Source organism: Stenella coeruleoalba, assembly GCF_951394435.1.
Source record: "Stenella coeruleoalba genome assembly, chromosome: 5".
NCBI lineage: Eukaryota > Metazoa > Chordata > Mammalia > Artiodactyla > Delphinidae > Stenella > Stenella coeruleoalba.
This window is the reverse complement of record NC_137150.1, coordinates 71468060-71488787: the sequence shown is the minus strand read 5'-3', so window position 1 is coordinate 71488787 and position 20728 is coordinate 71468060. Positions and strand designations below refer to the sequence as shown.

The 20728-nt window shown below is 47.7% G+C and overlaps 1 protein-coding gene and 1 pseudogene across 4 annotated transcripts in view; both read left to right on the top strand.

Moving 5' to 3' along the window:
- XXYLT1 (xyloside xylosyltransferase 1) overlaps positions 1-20728 on the top strand; it is a 191467-nt gene that overhangs the window by 111521 nt on the left and 59218 nt on the right. For all 3 annotated transcript variants that reach the window (XR_013828566.1, XR_013828567.1, XM_079923097.1), the window contains exon 3: positions 3479-3611. Coding sequence is in view for 1 of the 3 variants with exons in the window: in XM_079923097.1 (XP_079779223.1) it covers positions 3479-3611 (133 nt within the window). In the remaining 2 variants the exon portion in view is untranslated. The remainder of the gene's footprint in view (positions 1-3478; positions 3612-20728) is intronic.
- Positions 557-1604, top strand: LOC307187362 (NADH dehydrogenase [ubiquinone] flavoprotein 2, mitochondrial-like; annotated as a pseudogene). Its single transcript has one exon. The product of its transcript is annotated as an NADH dehydrogenase [ubiquinone] flavoprotein 2, mitochondrial-like (transcript).

Genomic DNA, 20728 nt, shown 5'->3' with positions numbered 1-20728 from the left:
TTATCTCGTCTTCTCGGCATCACAGCCTCATGAGGCACACTGTATCATCTGCACTAACAAATGAAAAAACTAAGGTTTAGAGAAGTGAAATTATTTCCCCAGGGTCACAGAATTAATCAGCAGCAGAACTGGAATCTGCTCCCTTGTGGTCTGATTCCCAGGCCAGGCCTTCTCTTAGTACTACTCTTTCTCCTTCATCACTTAACCCTCTTCCACGTCACGTCAGCACTAGGTCCCCCCTTACTGTTTTCGGTCACCTGAGTGTCCCTCCCTGAGGGCAGGGCCCAGTCAGCTTGGTGTGTGGTCCCCTGCTGCCACCACTGGCCCAGGAGCTCAGACAGTCCTGTTGGATGAAGGATGGAGAATGATCACAGTGCCTCTCTCCTCCCTTCTCGCCCCTGAGTCATCTGGGGGCAACGGAAGCAAACAGCTCTTAAGAGCCAGGTGATTGTGAGAGTCGGTCTGTCTAATTATAGCTCAGTTAGTCTTTCAGACAGTGGATTAAAAACATAACAGTAGGCCTGGCGCGGCCCGAAGGCCCACAGTTCGGCCTGCCATGTTCCTCTCCGTGGTGCTCTGGGCCCGCGCGGCTGGGTTCGCTGCCCAGTGGGGAAGACATATAAGGAATTTGCATAAGACAGCTGTGCAGAATGGAGCCGGAGAGAACTCCAGCTCTCTGGAGCTCTTATTTGTGCAGAGAGATACTCCTGAGAATAACCCAGATGCTCCATTTGATTTCACACCGGAAAACTATAAGAGGATAGAGGCAATTGTAAAAAACTACCCAGAAGGGCATAAAGCAGCAGCTGCGCTTCCAGTCCTGGATTTAGCCCAAAGACAGAGTGGATGGCTGCCCATCTCTGCTATGAACAAGGTTGCAGAAGTTTTACAAGTACCTCCAATGAGAGTATATGAAGTAGCAACTTTTTATACAGTGTATAACCGAAAGCCAGTTGGAAAACATGTTCAAGTCTGCACTACTACGCCTTGCGTGCTTCCCTTGCGTGCCTCGTAACTCCGACAGCATACTGGAGGTCATTCAGAAAAAGCTTGGTATAAAGGTTGGAGAGACTACACCAGACAAACTTTTCACTCTTATAGAAGTGGAATGTTCAGGGGCCTGTGTAAACACACCAATGGTTCAAATAAATGACAGCTACTTTGAGGATCTGACACCTAAGGATATTGAAAAAATTATTGATGAACTCAAGGCTGGCAGAATCCCAAAACCTGGGCCAAGGAGTGGACGCTTCTCATGTGAGCCAGCCGGAGGTCTTACCTCTTTGACTGAACCACCTAAAGGACCTGGCTTTGGTGTGCAAGCACGCCTTTAATTTATATTCAACTGTAAATATGTCACTGGAGAAATAAAATACGAATCTCCTATCTACATAGACTTTTTATATTATTTGTTCATTTCCGTCTGTGTACACCTTGCTTGTAACCTAGCAACTTGCAGCTGTAAGTGCCACGTCAGAACTTCAGAGCACCATTTTAGTCGTCTGCTGTCTTTGGCTAACTATGAACACATTATTCCATAAGCCAGTTAACAGTTATTCCAATATTACCCATTTTCAACTGCCCCTTCACTTTTTTTTTTTTTTTTTTTTGGCGATACGCGGGCCTCTCACTGTTGTGGCCTCTCCCGTTGCAGAGCACAGGCTCCGGACGCGCAGGCTCAGCGGCCATGGCTCACGGGCCCAGCCGCTCCGCGACATGTGGGATCTTCCCAGACCGGGGCACGAACCCGTGTCCCCTGCATCGGCAGGGGGACTCTCAACCACTGCGCCACCAGGGAAGCCCGCCCCTTCACTTTTATCAGTAATATTAGGTTATTGTGAAGTAAAAATTCTGTCAAATTTCAAATACATTTTGCTCTCCCATCTTTAGTCATAGCCAAGTCTTAAGTTAATATGATATTTCTATAAACCTTATTTGTCAGTATTCTCTTTAAACATTTTTATATTTACGGCACACAATTGTTACTGTAATTTCAACTGGTAAATGACACATCAAGCAGACTGTAGGTGTGACGAGGACAGGGTAGTTGTCTCTAGAAGTACTGTTTATCATTTTTAAAGAAGGAAGGTACAAAACAAAACCTGACCCTGCAAGTATACAAAAACTAATTGGGGGAGGAAACTGGAAGTGGAACTTGAGTTGGAAAGTTCGGTGGATATGGGAAATATACTCCTCAGCTGAATGCATATTACAACTTAGAAGAAAGAATAAAACCCTTTGTGTACAACGTCCAGTTCAAGAAACTAGATATGAGTTTTACAAGCTGGAATAAAAAATGAACAGCCAGCTTTAATTCAGGGATAGATCTAAACTAATCCAGTTGTTCCAGGATTTCTCAGAGTCACTGTTTGACCTTGATCTTATGACAGACTAGTAACTATGATGCTTATGAATATGATTATTTTTAAGACTGTCTTTAAAAACTAGTTTTTGAGAAATAAAATTGAGTAATTTGTACTGAGGTGGATGGACCTAGAGTCTGTCATACAGAGTGAAGTAAGTCAGAAAGAGAAAAACACATACCGTATGCTAACACATATATATGGAATCTAAAAAAAAAAGGTTCTTATGATCCTAGGGGCAGGACAGGAATAAAGACACAGACGTAGGGAATGGACTTGAAGACATGGGGAGAGGGAAGGGTAAGCTGGGACGAAGTGAGGGAGTGGCATGGACATATATACACTACCAAATGTAAAATAGCTAGCTAGTGGGAAGCAGCTGCATGGCACAGGGAGATCAGCTCCCTGCTTTGTGACCACCTAGAGGGGTGTGATAGGGAGGGTGGGAGGGAGACGCAAGAGGGGAGGGGATATGGGGACATATGTATATGTGTAACTGATTCACTTCGTTATAAAGCAGAAACTAACACAACACTGTAAAGCAATTATACTCCAATAAAGATGTTAAAAAAAAAAAACCCAAAAGCAGTATCTGAGGTCTTTTAGCTGTTTTTCTCTGGGTCAGCATCCTAACTCCACACATACCTAGGTTTGCAGAAATATATAGGAATAAGAACCTGAAGCAATAATGACTTCTGTGGGTCACTTACTACCTGTACCCCAAAGAGAAACACCTGTATGCTTTGAGTTTTCAGTAGGGTGTCCGTGTACTGTGTCATCTAAATCAGATACTTTTGAGAATGAAATGGTGCTCTGTTGACAGTTACACCAGGGCAGTGGCCTAAACTGGAGGATCTGGTTGCCTAGTTTTACAGAAACTGTATGTCTGCAATTGGAAGGAAATCTCCAGGGCCACTGTTTTTTATGAAGGCTTCTAGTGAGTGGGGGCTTGCTGGTAGATGAAGGGCCTTTGTTTCAAGCAGTGTCTTTGCATTATTCAGTGACAGCAAGAATAATCCAGTACCCTTTTCTGCACCTTTCACTTCATTTTCTGTCAGTGGCTGAGCCTCTCAGGATGTGTGTCTGTCTCATTATTGTATTGTTCTTTCCTCCAGAGATCCTGCGGATAATTCAGCTGGACCTAGACCTAAAGTACAAGACCAACATCCGGGAATTGTTTGAGGAGTTCGATAACTTCCTGCCCGGCGCCGTCATTGGCATAGCAAGGGAGATGCAGCCAGTATACAGGTATGTGGCAGCAGCTGGTGGGGGGCCTCCAGGACGCCTCCTCACTCCCCCTCCGCCCTCGGCAGATGGGGACTGATCCGTCTGCAGTCTTTCTGTGCTGAATATCTCAGGGACACGTTTGTACTTATTGCTTATATTTAGTAGTGTGGGCAGGTGGGTCTGCACCGAATCCATAGATGTTACTTCATTCATTTGGCGGAGTTTGTGACATTTTTTCTTGTGGAAAGCCCAGCCATTTGGATTGTTGGTTCTGGCTCAGCTCAGAATTTTAAAATCTTGGGCTTTGTCTTACAGAGAAGGTATCAAGATACAGCTTTAACTTGCCAGTCTGGTGATGAACTAGGTTTTCTTGGCCTCGAGTCACCGTGACCCCTCCTCTGTATAAGTGGAGTGGGTTTATCAGTGTCTTTCAGGGAGGGAGAGGCAGCATAATTTTGGAACACAGATTGGCATCTGCTAGTGAAACGCGCGTTCTGGTGCTGCAGTGTTTCCCTGTCAGGTGTGCAGCATAAAGAAACTCCAGCACCTGAGGACCAGGAGACACATTCAAGAGTGTTCGTCGCGGCATTATTTGTAGTAGCCCAAACTGAAAACAACCTAAATGCTCATAGACAGCAGAATGGATAACTATAACATATTCATCTAACTGAGTATTATATAAAGATAAAACGAGCAGACGGGGAGCTAGCTATGTGCATTGATAGGCAAAATGGAAATGTAATCTTTAGGGATATATATGCAAGTGGTGAACATCACAAGGAAAACCAAGGAAATGATGGTTCCCAAAGCCAGCATGACTGTTGCCTCTGGAGGGAGCGGAGGAATTGTGGGGACGCAGACACGGGTGGGGATTGCCGCTGGAGGGCTGCATTTCTTTTGTGCTGCACTTGAGGGAGTGTGTCTGTGTTTGCATGTACTCCTTTGTACGTAATATATGTCTTACAATTTAAAAAAATTTAAAAAGGAAAGGAAAAGCAGAAACACATGTAGGTTTTTGTTAAAAACTAGGCCCACGGCCTGGGATTTCACTGCCCCCTGGGCTGGCCCACCCTTCGTTCTCAGTGCACACCCTCCTGCTGGCTCCCTGTGGGCATTCTCAGAGCTAGGCCCAGTCTTTGGAGAGCTGCAGGGCACCGGCAACTGGTGACTCAAGGACACGCATTTCCTCTAAGACAGAGGAGAGTGACAGCCTCGGCTTGGTTGTAGTTATTTGCAAGACCCAGATCACACAACAGGAAATTCCTGCAAGGCCTCTGAATGAGTTGATAACTCCTGGGCCTGGTGGGCTGTTCTCCCTTACGTAATCCTCTTGCAGGTTGCCCCAGAGTGACAGAGTGGAGCCCTTTACTCTGCTGTGTGTGGGGAAGGGGGAGGTTTGGGCAAACATCTGCCCTGGTACTCATAGCAGCCTCCCTGCCTCATTCCCTCACCTTCATACAAGGTGTATCTTATGTCTGGGGGTCTTGATTTAACAGAGAGAGGAGGGACTTCCTTGGCAGTCCAGTGGTTAAGACTCCACGCTTCCACTGCAAGGGGACACGGGTTAGGTCCCTGGTCAGGGAACGAAGATCCTGGGAGGAGATGGAAGAAGCCCTCAGAGTCTGATATGCTATGTGCTGGTGCCTGCCCAGCCACCATGCTTGGGCTCCTCCGTCTGGGAATGGGAGCAGGTGGGCTCCGAGACCTCCCTCTTTCAGCCCTGGCATTTGTGATCCCAGCCCTTCCAACCCTCACCATTTCCGCACAGTCTTTCCTGGCCTGAGGTTGCTTGTCAGCTGGTGAGATCCTCACTGCTCGGTAGGGCCAGTGCCCCAGGGATCCTTAAACCAGGCTTACTATTAAGTGCAGTTAGAGCCCTGAGGCCTCCAAGCCTCGGTTTGGAATCTTCTCATGTAATAAATATGGAAACCTGATCACACTTATTTAAATGGTGTTGGCCAGAATTCATGTTTTCTGTACCTTGAGGATTTTAAAAACAGTGAAACTTAAATCAATTTAATTGGCTTTTTCAAGAGAAATCTTGGAAAGATTTTAGATCCAAAATGAAGTTGAGTTTTTCTCACCTTCAGAATCTTTAATTATCATTCTCTACGATGAGACAGAAGAGACCCCTGCGTCAGGGCAGCTGGTAGAGTCCAAAAAATGCCTTGTTTGTAGGGCTTGCGCCCTCAGAATCAACAGAAATTAAAAGTCCGTCCATGTTGGCCCCCCCCCCCCCCTCCAGCTGAAATGTTTCTAAACACCTCTGATAATTAAGTCTGCAAATGACTGCCCTGAGCTAATCTGCGCCCCGGGGTTCTGGATAATTGCCTTTGGGTATTTGTTTCAGGCTGAGAATGGTGCTGGCTGGGGTGGAAACAGAGTGTGGTTTTTTGCCATCTTCCACAGAAAACTGGAGGCTCCAGTGGCCCAAAAGATCAAGTGTTAGTTGTCTGCCACTTTGGAGTCTGTGCCTATGTGTTTGTAGGGAGGGGTGGGAGAAGCAAGAGGAGGGGTGAAGGCAGGGGAGTAAACAGGGCCTGAGCAAGGGGAGGCAGAGCGGAGCCCTTGTGAACAGGCTCAGCCCCATCTCCATGGACTTGGCCATCGTAGCTGGTGGGGAATCCCCGCGGCTGTCTGCCCACCTGTGTGGGCACCACCCTCCCCCAGGAACTGGCAGTGGGGCCTGACTGCCACATGGTCTCCCTGAGTGTGGACTGTGAGATGGGCAGGATTTTATCATAAACAGAAGCTGCTAGCATCTGTGAAAAGAAAGGAAAATTTAGAAACCAAACAGCACAAAAGCAAAACAACTGATGCACAGAGCACATTCTGATCTGGAAACTCACTAAGCAGAAATAAATCTAGACCGTCTCAGCTGTGTTCTTTTTATAGTCACTTGTCCGACAGTTACTGTACTTCAAAAAAGGCACATATTAAGTCATTTTTATGGCTGTTTCCCTTCGATTGTGTGCCACAGATGTTAGAGGCTTGGGGGGCTGGAGGAGAAAGTATTTCCCACTGTCCTTTTGACAGATAGCTTTTTAAAAAACAATTTCCCCCCCAGAACATAACACCAAATCAACTGTGTTTTCGGGAAAATGATGGCTCGTGGGTTGCTAGCATAGGGATAGAGGAGCCTTTTCCTCTTGGGTCCCTGTAAGATTTTGTTGAGTCAAATATCTCATGACCTTCCTCATCTGAAAACTGGGGAGCAGTGGTCATCTTGGATGGAACATTGTCCTTCTTGTCTTGACTCTTTCTCTGCCTCTTTGTCAGGGAACTGTGGTTAGCTGGGCAATGTGGTTAGTTGGGATTAGTGGCCCCAAGGAGAGAAGGGTCTAGTGCTTTCTCTGTAAATAGAATGATCTCTGTAAGTAGACGACTGTATTTTGCAAATATGTGTTAGTCCAGGATGCCGTTTAGAATTTACTTCCTTATGAATGTATTGGAAAAGTAAAGAAAACTGTTGGATCTGCTCTGTGTACAACCTATAAAAATTATAAGGGTGTATCAGCAGGCAAAGCAGCCATATGTAGAAGAAATAGCGCTCAGATTATACTCAGAAGCCGTGGATTATAGTCCTGCCTTTCACGAATTACCCAGGTGACACTTTGCAAGTCAGCTGATTCTTTGAACTTCTGTGTTTTCATCTGTAAGTGGGGATAAATATGGCTAATACACAGAATTACTGGAACACTCAAATGAAATAATGCACATGCAAGTTTCTGGTGTAGAAGAGACTCTCAGTAAAGGCGTTGTCTCCCTCCTTCCTTAATCATCGCAACTGCATCTGTGTTTTCCTTTCCTGCTGATGTGTTTTTCTGTATACCTCCTCTTCTATCCCACTCCCAACCATATAGGATTGCCAGTTAAAATGCAGGATACCCAGTTAAATCAAATTTCAGATAAACAACGAATACTTGTTTTAGGTAAGTATATCCCAAATATTGTATAGGGTTATACTTACACAAGTATTTGTTGTTTATCTGAAATTTAAATTTAACTGGGTATCCTGTTGGGTTCCCTTCCTCCCTTCTCTCCCTCTCTCCCTTCCCTTTCTTCCCTTCTTTCTTGGCTAAATCTGGCAGTTCTACCCCTGCCAAAGTGTTAAACCCTCCCTTTTCAGCAGAGGACTGTGAGCTGGCTTTTTTATAAGATCCTTGAGTGAGCAGGAACAAAGCGTATGGAACTGGAGCTTATGAGGGAAACGGGTGGGAGGCAGGGAGGGAGGGAGGCTGGGAGGGTGGGAGGCTGGGAGGGAGGGAGGCTGGGAGGGAGGGAGGGAGGGAGGCTGGGACGGTGGGAGGCTGGGAAGGTGGGAGAGTGGGAGGCTGGGAAGGAGGGAGGCTGGGAGGGTGGGAGGCTCGGAGGGAGGGAGGCTGGGAGGCTGGGAGGGAGGCTGGGAGTGTGGGAGGCTGGGAGGCAGCCCTTAAAGTCTCCGTGAGGCACCAGGCCTGAGGTCCACCACCCACCCCCTGCAGGGGGCCCAGACTGTGGCCTGGGTCGTCCGGGGAGGCCCCTGGGGCTAGGAAGCCTGGCAGTGGCTTAGCCAGGTCACAGGGCCCCTGCTGAGCCTGGAATGAGTGAGTGTGTGAATGTGTGTGTGTGTGTCTGTCTGTGTGTTGAGGAGCTGGGGTCACAGCCATTGGTCATGGTCACTCTGTCTTGAAGCTGCCGCCTGAGGAGCTGCTGAATGGCAGCTTTGTTGGTGGGGGCCGTGGGCTTCCGGTTCATTCTCTCTTGGCTCCACAGGCTGGCTGTGTGCTGGTTTGAGCCCAAACCCACCATGAGGTGGAAGCAGCAGGCTAATCCTGTCAGCTGCTGATAACCCCACCAGGCAGGAATTTGCTTTTGTGGTAAATATTTGAATAGTGTCCACTCTTTTACCTTTTTAGGTCATGTGCTTTTTATTGATAGCATTTGTGCCAGCCTAACCTCTTTCCAGATGCTTGGAATGAAAATGTCCAGCGTATTTGCAGGCTGCTTTATCCCACTCCTGGGACTGGAGAAGGGCTCTCCGGGACATTGGGAAGGAGGTGAGGACTAGCACAGAAGTAGGAGGGGAGGAAGTGGACTGATACCACCTCTGCCACTCAAGGCTGTGTGACCTTGGGGAAGTTTCTTGATCTCTCTGAGCTTCAGTTTCTTTAGCTGAGACCTGGAGATTATAGCACTGTACAGTACTGTATATGGTGGAGTTGACTGGAGGCTAAATTAAACAGTGTGCCTGGCACAGAGTAGCACTTCCTACTGGTGGCAGCAATTTTATCCAGTCCCACTCAGCCACTTGGTTCTGTGACCTTAGGGAAATCATTTAACCTCTGAGGTTCAGCTTCCTCATGGTATGTGAAACTGGAGCAACTGATAATTTAGCATAATTAGTGCTGATACTTTGGCTTCTCAGCATCTGAACCCCCTTCCCATGTTTGAGGAATGTCCTGCCATAGAAGCCTGCCTCCCTTTATGGAAGACAAACAGGCTGGAGACTCTCTTTCCTGGACTCCTTGCAGCTAGGGTGTTGTCGCTGTGTTCCCCTTCTTCCCTCCCTCCCCTGAGGAAAGCACCCTCAGCAATTTAGCATCTATGCAGGCTTGTTTTATACTTTTACTATATACCCTAAGCAATATAAGGTACTTGCAGAACAGAAACTGACAGTATTACAAGGAGAAAACAGAGTCCACAATGATGGAGTGACATGTTAACATGCCTCTATCAGAAACCAAGAGCTCAGAGAGGTGGAAGGTAGGCATACAGAAGATCTCAGCAGAGGAGGAAGGAAAAGGGGGGACGGGGGACGTGAGGAGGACAGACTGTGCCTGAGGCAGGCACCGGTCCCCTGTTTCACACCGTGAGCCTGGCTGGGGGCCTGCGGTATTTCAGTGCCCTCCAGATCATGACCTTCCGGTCACTACCTGCTTCTGGACTCCAGCCCTTGGCTCTAGTGGTTTCTGGTTCATGGAGATGTTCATCTCATTTTTCACCCCTATTATTTCCCTTCCCCTGCTACATTCCTTGAATTTAAAATATTATTATATAAGAGTAATGCATTTTCATTAAAAATTCAAACAGTATGCGAGGATTATTATTTTTCCAGAAATTTTCTACAGATTTATCAGTTGTGTGTGTGTGTGTGTGTGTGTGTGCGTGGTGTGTATAAGTGGACTCATACTTTATATACCCTTGTGCATCTTTTTTTATTTGCTAAACAGTGTATCTTGGCCATCCTTATACCTAACTCAGTATTCCTTTATTAAACATTGCTAGTCTCCCAATATAATTTTTTTTTTTTTTACGTTTTATTTTGGAAAACTTCCAACATAGAGGTAGACAGAATCATGTGTTCTGTCTAGAGTCTAGTATTCTGGGTGCTTCAGTATTGTAATGTTCATGGAGCTTCAGTAATTATCAACTCTGAGCCAACCTTGTTTCATCTTTACCCCCATCCACTTTTCCTCTTCCCTCCTCCCCAGCCACCCCCATTATTTTGAAGCAAACCCAGACAGCATACCATTTCATCAGTAAATGTCATTTAAAATCCATTATTTTTAAAAAAAACAATTCTATGTGCTTGTTTCTGGGTTTGGAGCTGAGAGGTTGTGTGAACTCGTGGTGTCATTTTGTCTTCAAGTTTCTCTGTCTGAAATCAGTTTGTATGAGGGAGGAAAACAGAAGGACATGGCTCTAACACCTAGCCAAGCAGCATCTTCCATCACTCTCCAGATTGTCTTATGTCAGGATGTTAATGTAGCAGTAGTGTCTTGAAGATTCTATGGCCAATATAAATTCAGGTCCATTGCTCACTAGGCACGAAGCTCTGCTTGTAAGAGAACCTGTCCCCGCCGTCGTTTCAGGATGAGTAAGCACGGGGCTTGGAGGTGGAAGGTAGTAGATTTTCTCCTGACACCTGAGGATCAACTTTTTGCCTCTTTGTTCTCGTGTTTTTTAAAAAATTAACCAAGATTGAACCTGTCAGTTTCTATTAGAGTTAAATCTGAGTAAAGAGAAAAAAGCTTGCCGGCTTTTAAACTAGTGACTGATAAAGAAGCCCCGTATTCCTTCTTCCCTGGGATTTGGAAGACAGGGCTGGCTGCTTTTGCGGAGCCCGTGTAACCTGCAGGCAGTGGTGTAGCCCCTCCAGGAATCACTAGCAAAAGGGGGAGAGAAATACCTGCCCTGCGGTGGAGATACAAATATCTATTAGAAGCTCATTATTTTTTAATGACCCCACTGGGAAAATATATTTTAAAAGGAAAAAGCTGCATACAGAAAACCTGAGTGGAATTCTGTTACTGTTAATGTAATTATTTCCTCTCTGACGGCTGTGCCCGCCAGGGAAGCTGTGAACATCTGCTGTCATCTGAAGGCCACGGGAGTCAGGGAGGCTCCCAAAGGCTGAATGCTCAGGCTGAGATGAGGTCCTGGTAGGGACCATGTGAGGGGCTTCCCTCCTCTGAAAACACTACTCATTTCAGCTCTTCTGTCATCCTGTGCATTATGAGTCCTCTGGCACTACTGAATCAATAAGTAAGATCCATGGCATGGTACCTGACTGACACAGATGTCATTGGAAGAATGAGTGAGGAAATGAAGGAGCGGATGGGGTGAGGCCAGGTTGCATGCTAACTTTAGGGTGTGCAGACCGAGTGCCAGGCACGTAGTAGCTGTTGATTGAACACATGAAGGAACCATCGTTTAATCAGAGGATGCTTCCTCAACAGTGTGTTGGCCAGCTGTTAAGTAAGGGTCTAGAGTCCATCACTGGCGTTTTTATAGAAACTGCTTTCACATTTTTCTTTTTAACGACAATCCACAGGAAACATTGTTATTCTTAATTTTTATTGGGTTCATCGCGTGTGAACCGTAAGATTAGGTGCTTTGAGGAATTACGAGGTAGAACACATGGTTCCTGCTTTCATGGAGATTATAACGTGAGGGAGATAGGGCAGATGAAATTCAGTAAAGACACAAATGCCAAAGGTGCAAACGCCAAGTCAGTGCTGCTGTTCAGAGGTTTCCCTTGGATGAGCCACAAATACGTGGGACTGAGACCTTCACTGTGTGGCCAACGTCATCCTCAGTTTAATATTCTGCCTTCAGAATTCTAAGGGGTGTGTGTGTGTGTGTGTGTCTGTGTCTGTGTGTGTGTGTGTGTGTGTGTGTGAGAGAGTGTGATGCTTCTTCTGAAAGGTCTCTTGGAAGGGCCCTTGGATTTGCTATGTGGGTATAGCCTCCAGGAAGCGTGCTTAGGACAGACCTGGCCCTGCACAAATAGAAGACTCCCCCAGTGGGCTTTTACTGTGAGCCTGGCTGAGCAGGAGAGAGAAACTAGACCCTGTCCTCCGGGAGCTGGCAGCCTAGCTGGAGGGACTGCCGCCCTGGATGGCTTCCCTGGGGGGTGGGCCTGGGCAGGTGCTCCAACGGAGGCCCAGCAAAGGATGACAGGCCCGGGAGGACTATCCTTTTTTTGCATTACAACTTGTTTCTTTTGCCAAATAAACATCTTGTTGAGAGAACCTCATTTGTAATCTAGGCGGCAAAAAAGGCTTATCTGTAAGCATCTTCCTGGGGAAAAGAGGCAAAATAGAGCTGAATCACAGTGACACAGGTACAAGAGGGACTTTCTGTGACAAACAGTGTGTGAACAGGGCTAAGTTAGGCATGGCTGGCTCCACGTGAGGAGAATTTCAATATGGCTCCGTGGCTACCTCGGGTACACATTTCAGCCCCATGACTGCATTTCTGCAGGTGATTAAGTGTGATGGATATTCAGTCCCCAGGCCTCTGCCACTAGGTTAGCTGCAGAATTGATATTACAGAAATATCAAGCTTTTAAACTGGACTTGAGTTTGAACTGAACGCCTTACCTCCAACTCCTGCGTTGAGGGACTTCTTTAAACAAGCCATTTGCTGTTGATCGTAGAGCGTTCCCATGATCTTCTGTTTGGAGGGGGCAGAACTGACCATCAAGGAGCTGCCCGTAGGAGCGTGTTGATCCAGGCACCTAGCCGTCCCTGGCGTGCTTGTCTTCAAGACTTTTCTGTCACTGTTTGTAAAAGGAGCTGCATATTTAGGAACCAGAATTGCTTCCTGTATAATAATCTGCCTGTCCCCACCTCTGCAGATGAGCACTCATTATGAGGCGTGCTGCTCCTGATGGGTTTTCAGAAACGTGAGGTCATGGAGATGCTCATGGGGCCTCATTACTGCCAGGCAGCGTGGAGTGCGTGCCAGTGCATTTGGGTGCTTCTCTGGTTCTCCTTGACCGCTTGGTCCTGTAAGGAAACACTGTCTCCCTTAATAACATGAAGCCCGGTGTCTACACAGAGTATAAGCAAGGGCAACCCTTTCCCTAACTGCTAGGACCATCTTATCTTGTTGGACCCAAGGATCATGAGCTTGGAACTGTAAAGAAGACAGTCTAATTCTAGTGCTCTAACTTGGCTCAGCAGCGAACAAGATTTTCATGTTCCTAATAATGTAACTGTAGTTCATTGGTATTCAGCTCTCAGCCTGGAAGTTGGCGTGTAAGCAAGGTAGAAGCATAAAGGTGAGTCGTGTGTTTAGAAGGAATGACTAGAGGAGAGGAGAGGCATCCGCATTTCTTCTGCCTCCTCTTTCCTGCCAAGATGTCAGCAGGGTTTGGGAAGAATATGGCGTGACTTTGGTCCTTCAGGCCCCCTTTCCACTGACACCTCACATCCTTTCAGCTGCTGTCAAAGGTTAAATGCATCAGATAGATGATCAAGCAATACATTTTGTATAAAAGGAGTAGAGAGAGCCTTTGAGGCCTTGTTGGTGCAGAGGGGGCTGAAACAGCCAGCTGGAACGTAGGAGAGATGTGTGGGTAAATGGAATATCTGTGAGGATAGGTGCCCACCAGCCACCTGCACAGACCAGAGCAAAGGAGCCCCAGTCTCCAGTCCACGTGCCATGTCACATTCAGGATCAGATACTGAGTGGCTTTTTGTTTTAAAAAGTGTAAAATGAGAGAACATCTGGTTAGGCTCTGAAAAGAAAAGAGGATCATCCAGTGAACATAATACCTTGTAACAGGCACAAGAATCATTTGTGATTCAGGAACTCAGGATCCGGCCTGTAGCAGTTTAATTTCAGGTAAATGCCTCCAGGAAGTAATACAAGTTTTTGAAGGTTTAAAAATGGATTGTGACACAGAGGGAAGGAGAGCCGTTGATTGAAAACCCATCTATGCCCTGGTTCTTAACTGGTGTTTTCTTTTTTTGCGGTACGCAGGCCTCTCACTGTTGTGGTCTCTCCCGTTGCGGAGCACAGGCTCCGGACGCGCAGGCTCAGCGGCCATGGCTCACGGGCCCAGCCGCTCCGCGGCATGTGGGATCTTCCCGGACCAGGGCACGAACCCGTGTCCCCTGCATCGGCAGGCGGACTCTCAACCACTGCGCCACCAGGGAAGCCCTTAACTGGTGTTTTTGATTATCTTGTTTATTTTGCATGAATATGGGCCCAGTGTTGCCTGGTGTTTTGATTTTTTTTTTCTAAAAAAAGCCAGAAATATGTGTTATTAATGTAAAATCTCCTGATTTTAAAATAGTGGCAATTAAGCAAACAGTCTGCTGGCCAAACAAAACAAAATGGTGCACCAGATTCAGCCCAAGAACTGCCAGTTTGAGACTTTGGGTCTGAAAGTTCATTGAGGCAAAAAATTGACCAAATGCCTCCTTCAGTTGGCCTGGACCTTCCGAAGGCTTTGGTCGGTCGTTGGCTGGTCCTTGGAGGCTGATGGCAAAAGTTTTTGGGTGCTCAAACTTTTCCTCAAATATTTTCTCCCTATACTTGAAATAGTTGATTTTTATTGGTAATTTAAAATTCCATCAAATGATTTTCCTAATTGACCTCACACTTACCTAATCATAAAATGCCAAGGCCAATCATAATTCTCGTCCAGAAGTGTAATTTGGGAAGGAAATAAAAAGATCCCCAGACTTACGATTTATCAGAGTGGGCAACTACTTTAATGTGTATGAGAACATCTGTGAACTACTCTCAGTGTCTGAAGGTGCTTTGAGGAGCTTGAAGGTCTAGACGGGGAGGAGAGGAGGAGAGAAACCCAAGGCAAGAGGGAAGGAGGAGAGGCCTGGAGTCATGCGGCAGTTGTACATTCACTGCTTCTCATCCACCATCCTGTCTGTTCGGTGCTGCCTCGTGAACAAGCCAGGGAAGTGATGGCCCACGGAGACTCCAGCCCCCGGGCCTTGCTGTCTGCACAGGCATGGAAGTGAGGACGTTGGGATGTTGTCAATACACACAGAGTGGCCTCCTTGACGGCCCAGCTGGAGACTCTTCTCCCTGGTCTTAGAGTCACGAATAGTCCTATTTCTCCTGGATAATGAATTGGTTTCCCCTTCTGTACAACTGTTTACATGTCCTTTGCTTTCAGTTGACTAACAGAAATCTTAGAGCCAAACTTGGGTACACCTGTAGTAAGCTTGTGGCTCTCTATAGGATGCCTGCTGGCATCTTTGCTAGCTAAGATAAATCCTTTTGGAACAAAATGGGGGTTAAAATTTAAAGGAAAGGAGAGAAGGAGGGAAGGAAGCTGGATGTAGCCTGGATGAGTCTCCACTTTCTAGATCCGGCTGACTGTTGTAATTAAAGATAAACATTGTGAGAAGTAGTCCTGGAGGAAGTGCAGCATGGGTGGGGTGACCATTTAATTTCACCATTAATTTATTGTTTAAACTAGAATACTTTGAGAGTGAAAAGGGAATGCTGTTCATAATCACCCCAGGACCTCAAGGGCAAACCAAGTCTGTCCTGGGCCACCCGAGGATGTGTTACCACTCTAAGCTCGAGGCGGCAGATCAGGGAAGGATGTAAGGAAAAAGACTGGGCCGGACGGGCTTCCCTGGTGGCGCAGTGGTTGAGAGTCCGCCTGCCGATGCAGGGGACACGGGTTCGTGCCCCGGTTGGGGAAAACCCCGCGTGCCGTGGAGCGTCTGGGCCTGTGAGCCGTGGCCGCTGGGCCTGCGCGTCCGGAGCCTGTGCTCAGCAACGAGGAGAGGCCACAACAGTGAGAGGCCCGCGTACCGCAAAAAAAAAAAAAAAAAGACTGGGCCGGGAATGAGGCAGGGGGAGGAAGCTGTGAGAAGCTAAGGTAGTTAGGGTCAGAAATACTGCTGAGGTTGGCAGTGTATCTGGATTCACCATCTGTTAGAACCAGGAAGGGGATGTTGGGCCATTCTTGGGCTGGAATTTGGCTATTGACTGGACTTCCAAGGTGAAGAGTGAAAGCAGCCCATCTCTGTGAATGCGTCTTACCAGGCCTGCCCCCCACTTCTCCTGGTTTTCCGTGTCAGTGCGGGAGTTGTGATTGGCCCTGGATTGAATGGGAAGATTGAGCTTCCCTCTTGGGTAGTGCTCAGACTATGTAGATACTAACTTGGGAACTAACCACTGGGATTTGGCCATAATTCCATGTGGAAGGAATCAGAGGAAAGAAGTGAAGGTGAGACGACTGCCTCTCAAAAGTGTAAATGCTTTGTTTTCACTATTGATTCTTGGCTGGTCTCAAAAATTCCCCAGAGCTTTTAGTGTGCACTCGCCGCATGTCAGAATTTCGCCAGGGCTGCACACTTTCAGCCTGTGACTGGGAAAGGCTGACCCTGTGCTTCTGTGCACTCCCAGATGCGGGAGGAGGGCTCAGGAAATGTCGCCTCTGCCTCCTGCATGGACTTGTATTACATCTAGAGCAGAATCTCCAGAAGCTGGGAGGGGTCCTCGTCTGGGAGCAACCAGCTGGGGCTGTAGGTGAGGGCAGCCCAGCCCAGCACAGCCCAACTCCAGGAGGGGAATGGAGTGGAAACTCAGACTCTGCGGATTTCACGGGGCTGGCCCTGGCTTCACCCAAGATGAAGACCTTAGGCAATTAACGAGAGCTGGACATTTCGGTCTTGGGTGCATTTTGGGGAGGTGGCCCTTGTCCTGTCATCCCAGGACATTTGAGTTTATCCATGCTAACTTGGTGACTAGTAGCTTAGCTGTTAAGGATTCCACAGGTATCTGTTGAGGGCCTTCTCTACACCAGGCTCAGTGGACAAGCCACAGGCCCCACCCTCAAGAGTATACAGTCTGGACAGCAGGCCCTGCCTGCAGCCGAGGGACTGAGCACCCTGTAAAATTCTCAGCGGTTGCACTCCCGTAACTCAGAGGTACCTCCGGACCTTGCTTCCTTCCTGCTGCTCTTTCTGACGCTGAAGGCCCTGGTTCCCTCTGCATCACTCACACCGTTATCTGCTGCCTAGAAGCTCCTTAGCCAGAGTGTCCACTTGACTTTCAGTTTCATTTCACGCTGGACACCGTGTCTTGGCTCACTGACAGCTGCGTGTTTTGCAGCCAAGGGGCAGCCTACCCCATCCCTGTCCTCCCTGGCCCCAAATTAACTGATGACTTAACTCTCACACACTCTCTTGACCACCTCCTGTATGCCAGGCGTTGTGCCAATTCTAAAGTCCACACGCCTTAGCCCGCCACTCGGGGACCTTTGCAGTCTGCCTTTCCTCACATCCCCAGCTTCCCCCATCCCACCAGCTCCCTGTACCTTTTGTACAGGAACCCTGAACCCCTGCTATCTCCCAAACAGGTGCTCACCCGCATGTGTGGCCTTTGGGGATGACCTTCCCTCTGCCTAGGATGCTCTCCCTCCATCCTGCTCTTCGCCCCGGTCGTCCTTCAAGGCCCACGTGGGAAGCCCCCACTTCCAGAGAGCCCACCGAGGGCCTCCTTGCTCCCAGCTGTAAACCCCACTCCTCAGCGCTAACTGCTCTGAGATCGTTCAGCAGGTCATAACTTGGAGGCCAGATGCTTCATGTGTGTGTGTGTGTGTGTGTCCCCCGACAAAGGTATGAACTCTTTGCAGACGGGGCCCTTGGCTGATAAAACATTACCATTCTCTCTCCCAGTCTCAAAGTACAATTTGGAAGCCTTGAACTGAAACCATTCCCGTAGCCATCGTCCAACTCTGGTCCTCTAAGAACATCTTGGAGTTTTAAGGCTTGGTTATTATTTTCAAATAATGGCATGAAGGATCAAGGAAGTAGAGGAGACTGAACTTTAGCCATAGGGATAAAACCAAATCACTTGGTTTTCTGGGATTATATTGTACATGCTCTCATTGCATTGTGAAGATAGACTAGAATGTCGGGAAATTATCCGACCTTGAAGTCAGACAGAGCTGGGTAGACTCCTGGTTCCACCACTTTGCTAGTCATATTACTTTGCATAATATATTGAAACCTTTTAAAGCCTCAGTTTCCTCATCTGTGAAATGGGGATATGCCCAGCATATTGGCTATAAAGTGATTTCTGCTCCCTGTGCCATGGCATATTTGAGATATGTGACTCACGTGTTGCAATGCAGGTGAAAGGATGTGTTTGGAAAAGCCTTCTTGGTGATCCTGATGTTGGAGTTTCTGCCTTCACTTTCCCCTGTTTGAGCATCACTGGCTTAGTCCTGTGGGTGCTCAATGAACAGTTGAGAATGAAGTGATGTCATATACACATCACACAACACCAGGCACAGAGGTGCTCAGTGAGCAACGTGCGCGCCCCCCAGCCCGCCGTCCTACACAATCCACATCTTCCCTTGGTGCTGGTCAGTAGTGGACAATGTCCCCAGAGGGGATACTGCAGAGCGGGAGGTGGGGCCTCCTTTTGAAGCCAGGAGGACTTTGTCCGGGCTTGGAAAGGCAGCGTGCTGTGCAGGAAGAGGCTGCATCCTGTATTATACGAAGCTGCCGCTGACCCTTTTCTTTTCACAGTCTTTGGGGTTCCAGGCCAGTTGCATGCCCTTGGCCATGATCAAAAATATGACTTTGCTTTTCTATTCCGTGGTCCAGAGACCAGTGTGGAAAACCCAATGGCAAAGGTGCAGAAACTGGCCAGATTGGAGCTGACCGTGAGTAGCCATCTGTGTTTTGGAAATTACAGACTGAAAACAGCTCACAGCATACGGTGTCAAGGGTTTTCGAAGTACCAGTATTAAAGCATTTCAAGCTTCTCCTTATAATGTGACCATCCCTGCGTGCCACTCCACCCCCATACCCCAGAGGAGTGTCACACTCCACTCTCTCTCTCACTGCACTGTCTCAGGGCCCCTTCTCTGCCCCGGCTTCTCCAAGCTGGCTGATACGAGCACGGTCTCTGAGGCGCATGGGCACCATGGCCTGGCATAACCGTGCGGGGTGACCAGGGCTGCCCACAGCTAAGCCTGAGCTTATGGACAGCCTCCCGGTACCTGACCGAGTTAAAGTCTGTCCACCTCCTTCTAGACACTTGTTCTCTGGGGTCATGTCTCAGTTTGAGAACCTGTCTTCTGCATCTAGACTCGTGTGACGAAGGCTTTTGTTCAGAGGCAAAGAATAAGCTATTTGCTTCCTCAGACCTCCGTTTGATCCTTTCTTGTCCAGGTCCTTGGACAGCCATGTGGTCTCCTTGCTGGCAGCTCAGGTGCGTGCTGTGAGCTGTGAGCTTCCCGCCGCAGCTTCTTAGTTCCTGCCAGTGGTTGGAACAGCACTGCAGTCCCTTAGGCTCGAGCAGGGCTCAACTGTTTCCAGGTTGGTTTCACATCTGCTCCTCATACTAACTCAGCAAAGTGGGAAGGCAGATAGTTTTATCCCTGTTTTGCAGAAGAGACTGATTTGGGCGTGGGTTAGATTTGCCCAGCGTCACTCAGTCACATGGTCAGGACTAGAGCTCGGGTCCCTGTCTCCTCTGTGCCTGAGGTCCCAGAGGGCTCGTTCCTGGCCCCTGCCCTCTGTTTCCTGAATTATGAGGCAGCAGATCTGGAGAGGTTTTGCAGCCTCACGCCCAGCCATCTCCCAGCCTGAGTCCCCTTTTTTGGAATTTACAGCATATACAGTTGCACCCCTCCAACTACTATTCCCAGGTTCCACATCCATGATTCAATCAAACACAGGTCAAAAAAAAATCCAGAAAATTCCAAAAAGCGAAACTTGAATTTGCCACACACTGGCAACTATTAACATAGAATTTTATTGTATTTACAACTATTTACATTGTGTTAGATATGATAAGTAATCTAGAGATGATTTAAAGTATATGGGAGGATATATGTAGTTTATATGCAAGTACTACTCCATTTTATATAAAGAACTCGAGCATCCACAGATTTTGGTATTCCTGGGGGGGTCCTGGCACCAGTGCCCCACACATACCCAGGAAAGACTGTACTTACTTGCATGTTAAAGACGCACAGTCTCTCCATTAAAAACTTTAAGAGCGCTCAAGTTCCTCCTTAGTGTTTGAGCCCCGTGCAAACTGCCCTCCTACCTCTGTTCACAGTTATATTTGGTAAAGGCTGGATTTCTGCTCTGACCTGTACAGGTCCCTCTGGCAAAAATAGTTTTATCACTTTTCCTCACAGCACAGTGATGTCCCTGGTGATGGATGCTGTGATGAGTGTGTAATTAAAGAGACTTGTGGATGGCTATTCTCAGTCTGTTTCTTGGGATTTTGGGTTTTGGCAGAATCTCAGTGGTGTAGGTTTTAGTGTGAATTGTGTCTGGTCAGGCCACTCATAGCTTTTATACCAAAGAGGGAATGTTTTTAGTTATTAGAGGACATGGGCTTCATTTTTGTGTTAGTCTGCAGCTTGACTTGGATTAAATATCTCTTACTGTTAGGGAGGCATTAGAGCATTTTCCTTTCTTCCTTCTTTCCTTCCCTCCCTCCATCCATCCATTCCTCATCCGTGACCCATCTAAGATGATAGGAAAGATTTACTGTGGGTGTCTTTGAATCTGATGAGTTTCAGTACCTACCCCATAATTTACAGAAATCCCTTCCTGCTCTTTACTGCAAGAGCAGCCCGTTTCTACTATAGTAGCTCTCCTGTGGTCTCAACCTCCTGGTGCTGAGGCCTGGGGACTGTGTACAGAGCCAGCCTGGGGTCTCCAGGGTGGTGTGAAGGTGCTCAGAGTGTCACCAGCTCTTGGAAATTTAATCCACCTGTACTTTGCCTCCTTCCCTCCCATCTCCTTGCTGCCTCTTTGCTCTCACTGACATGCTTAACAAGCCTGCCTCATCCTGCTGAATGGGTGCTGGATGAGGGGACGGAGAGACAGCCCTGGGTGGCTCCAGTC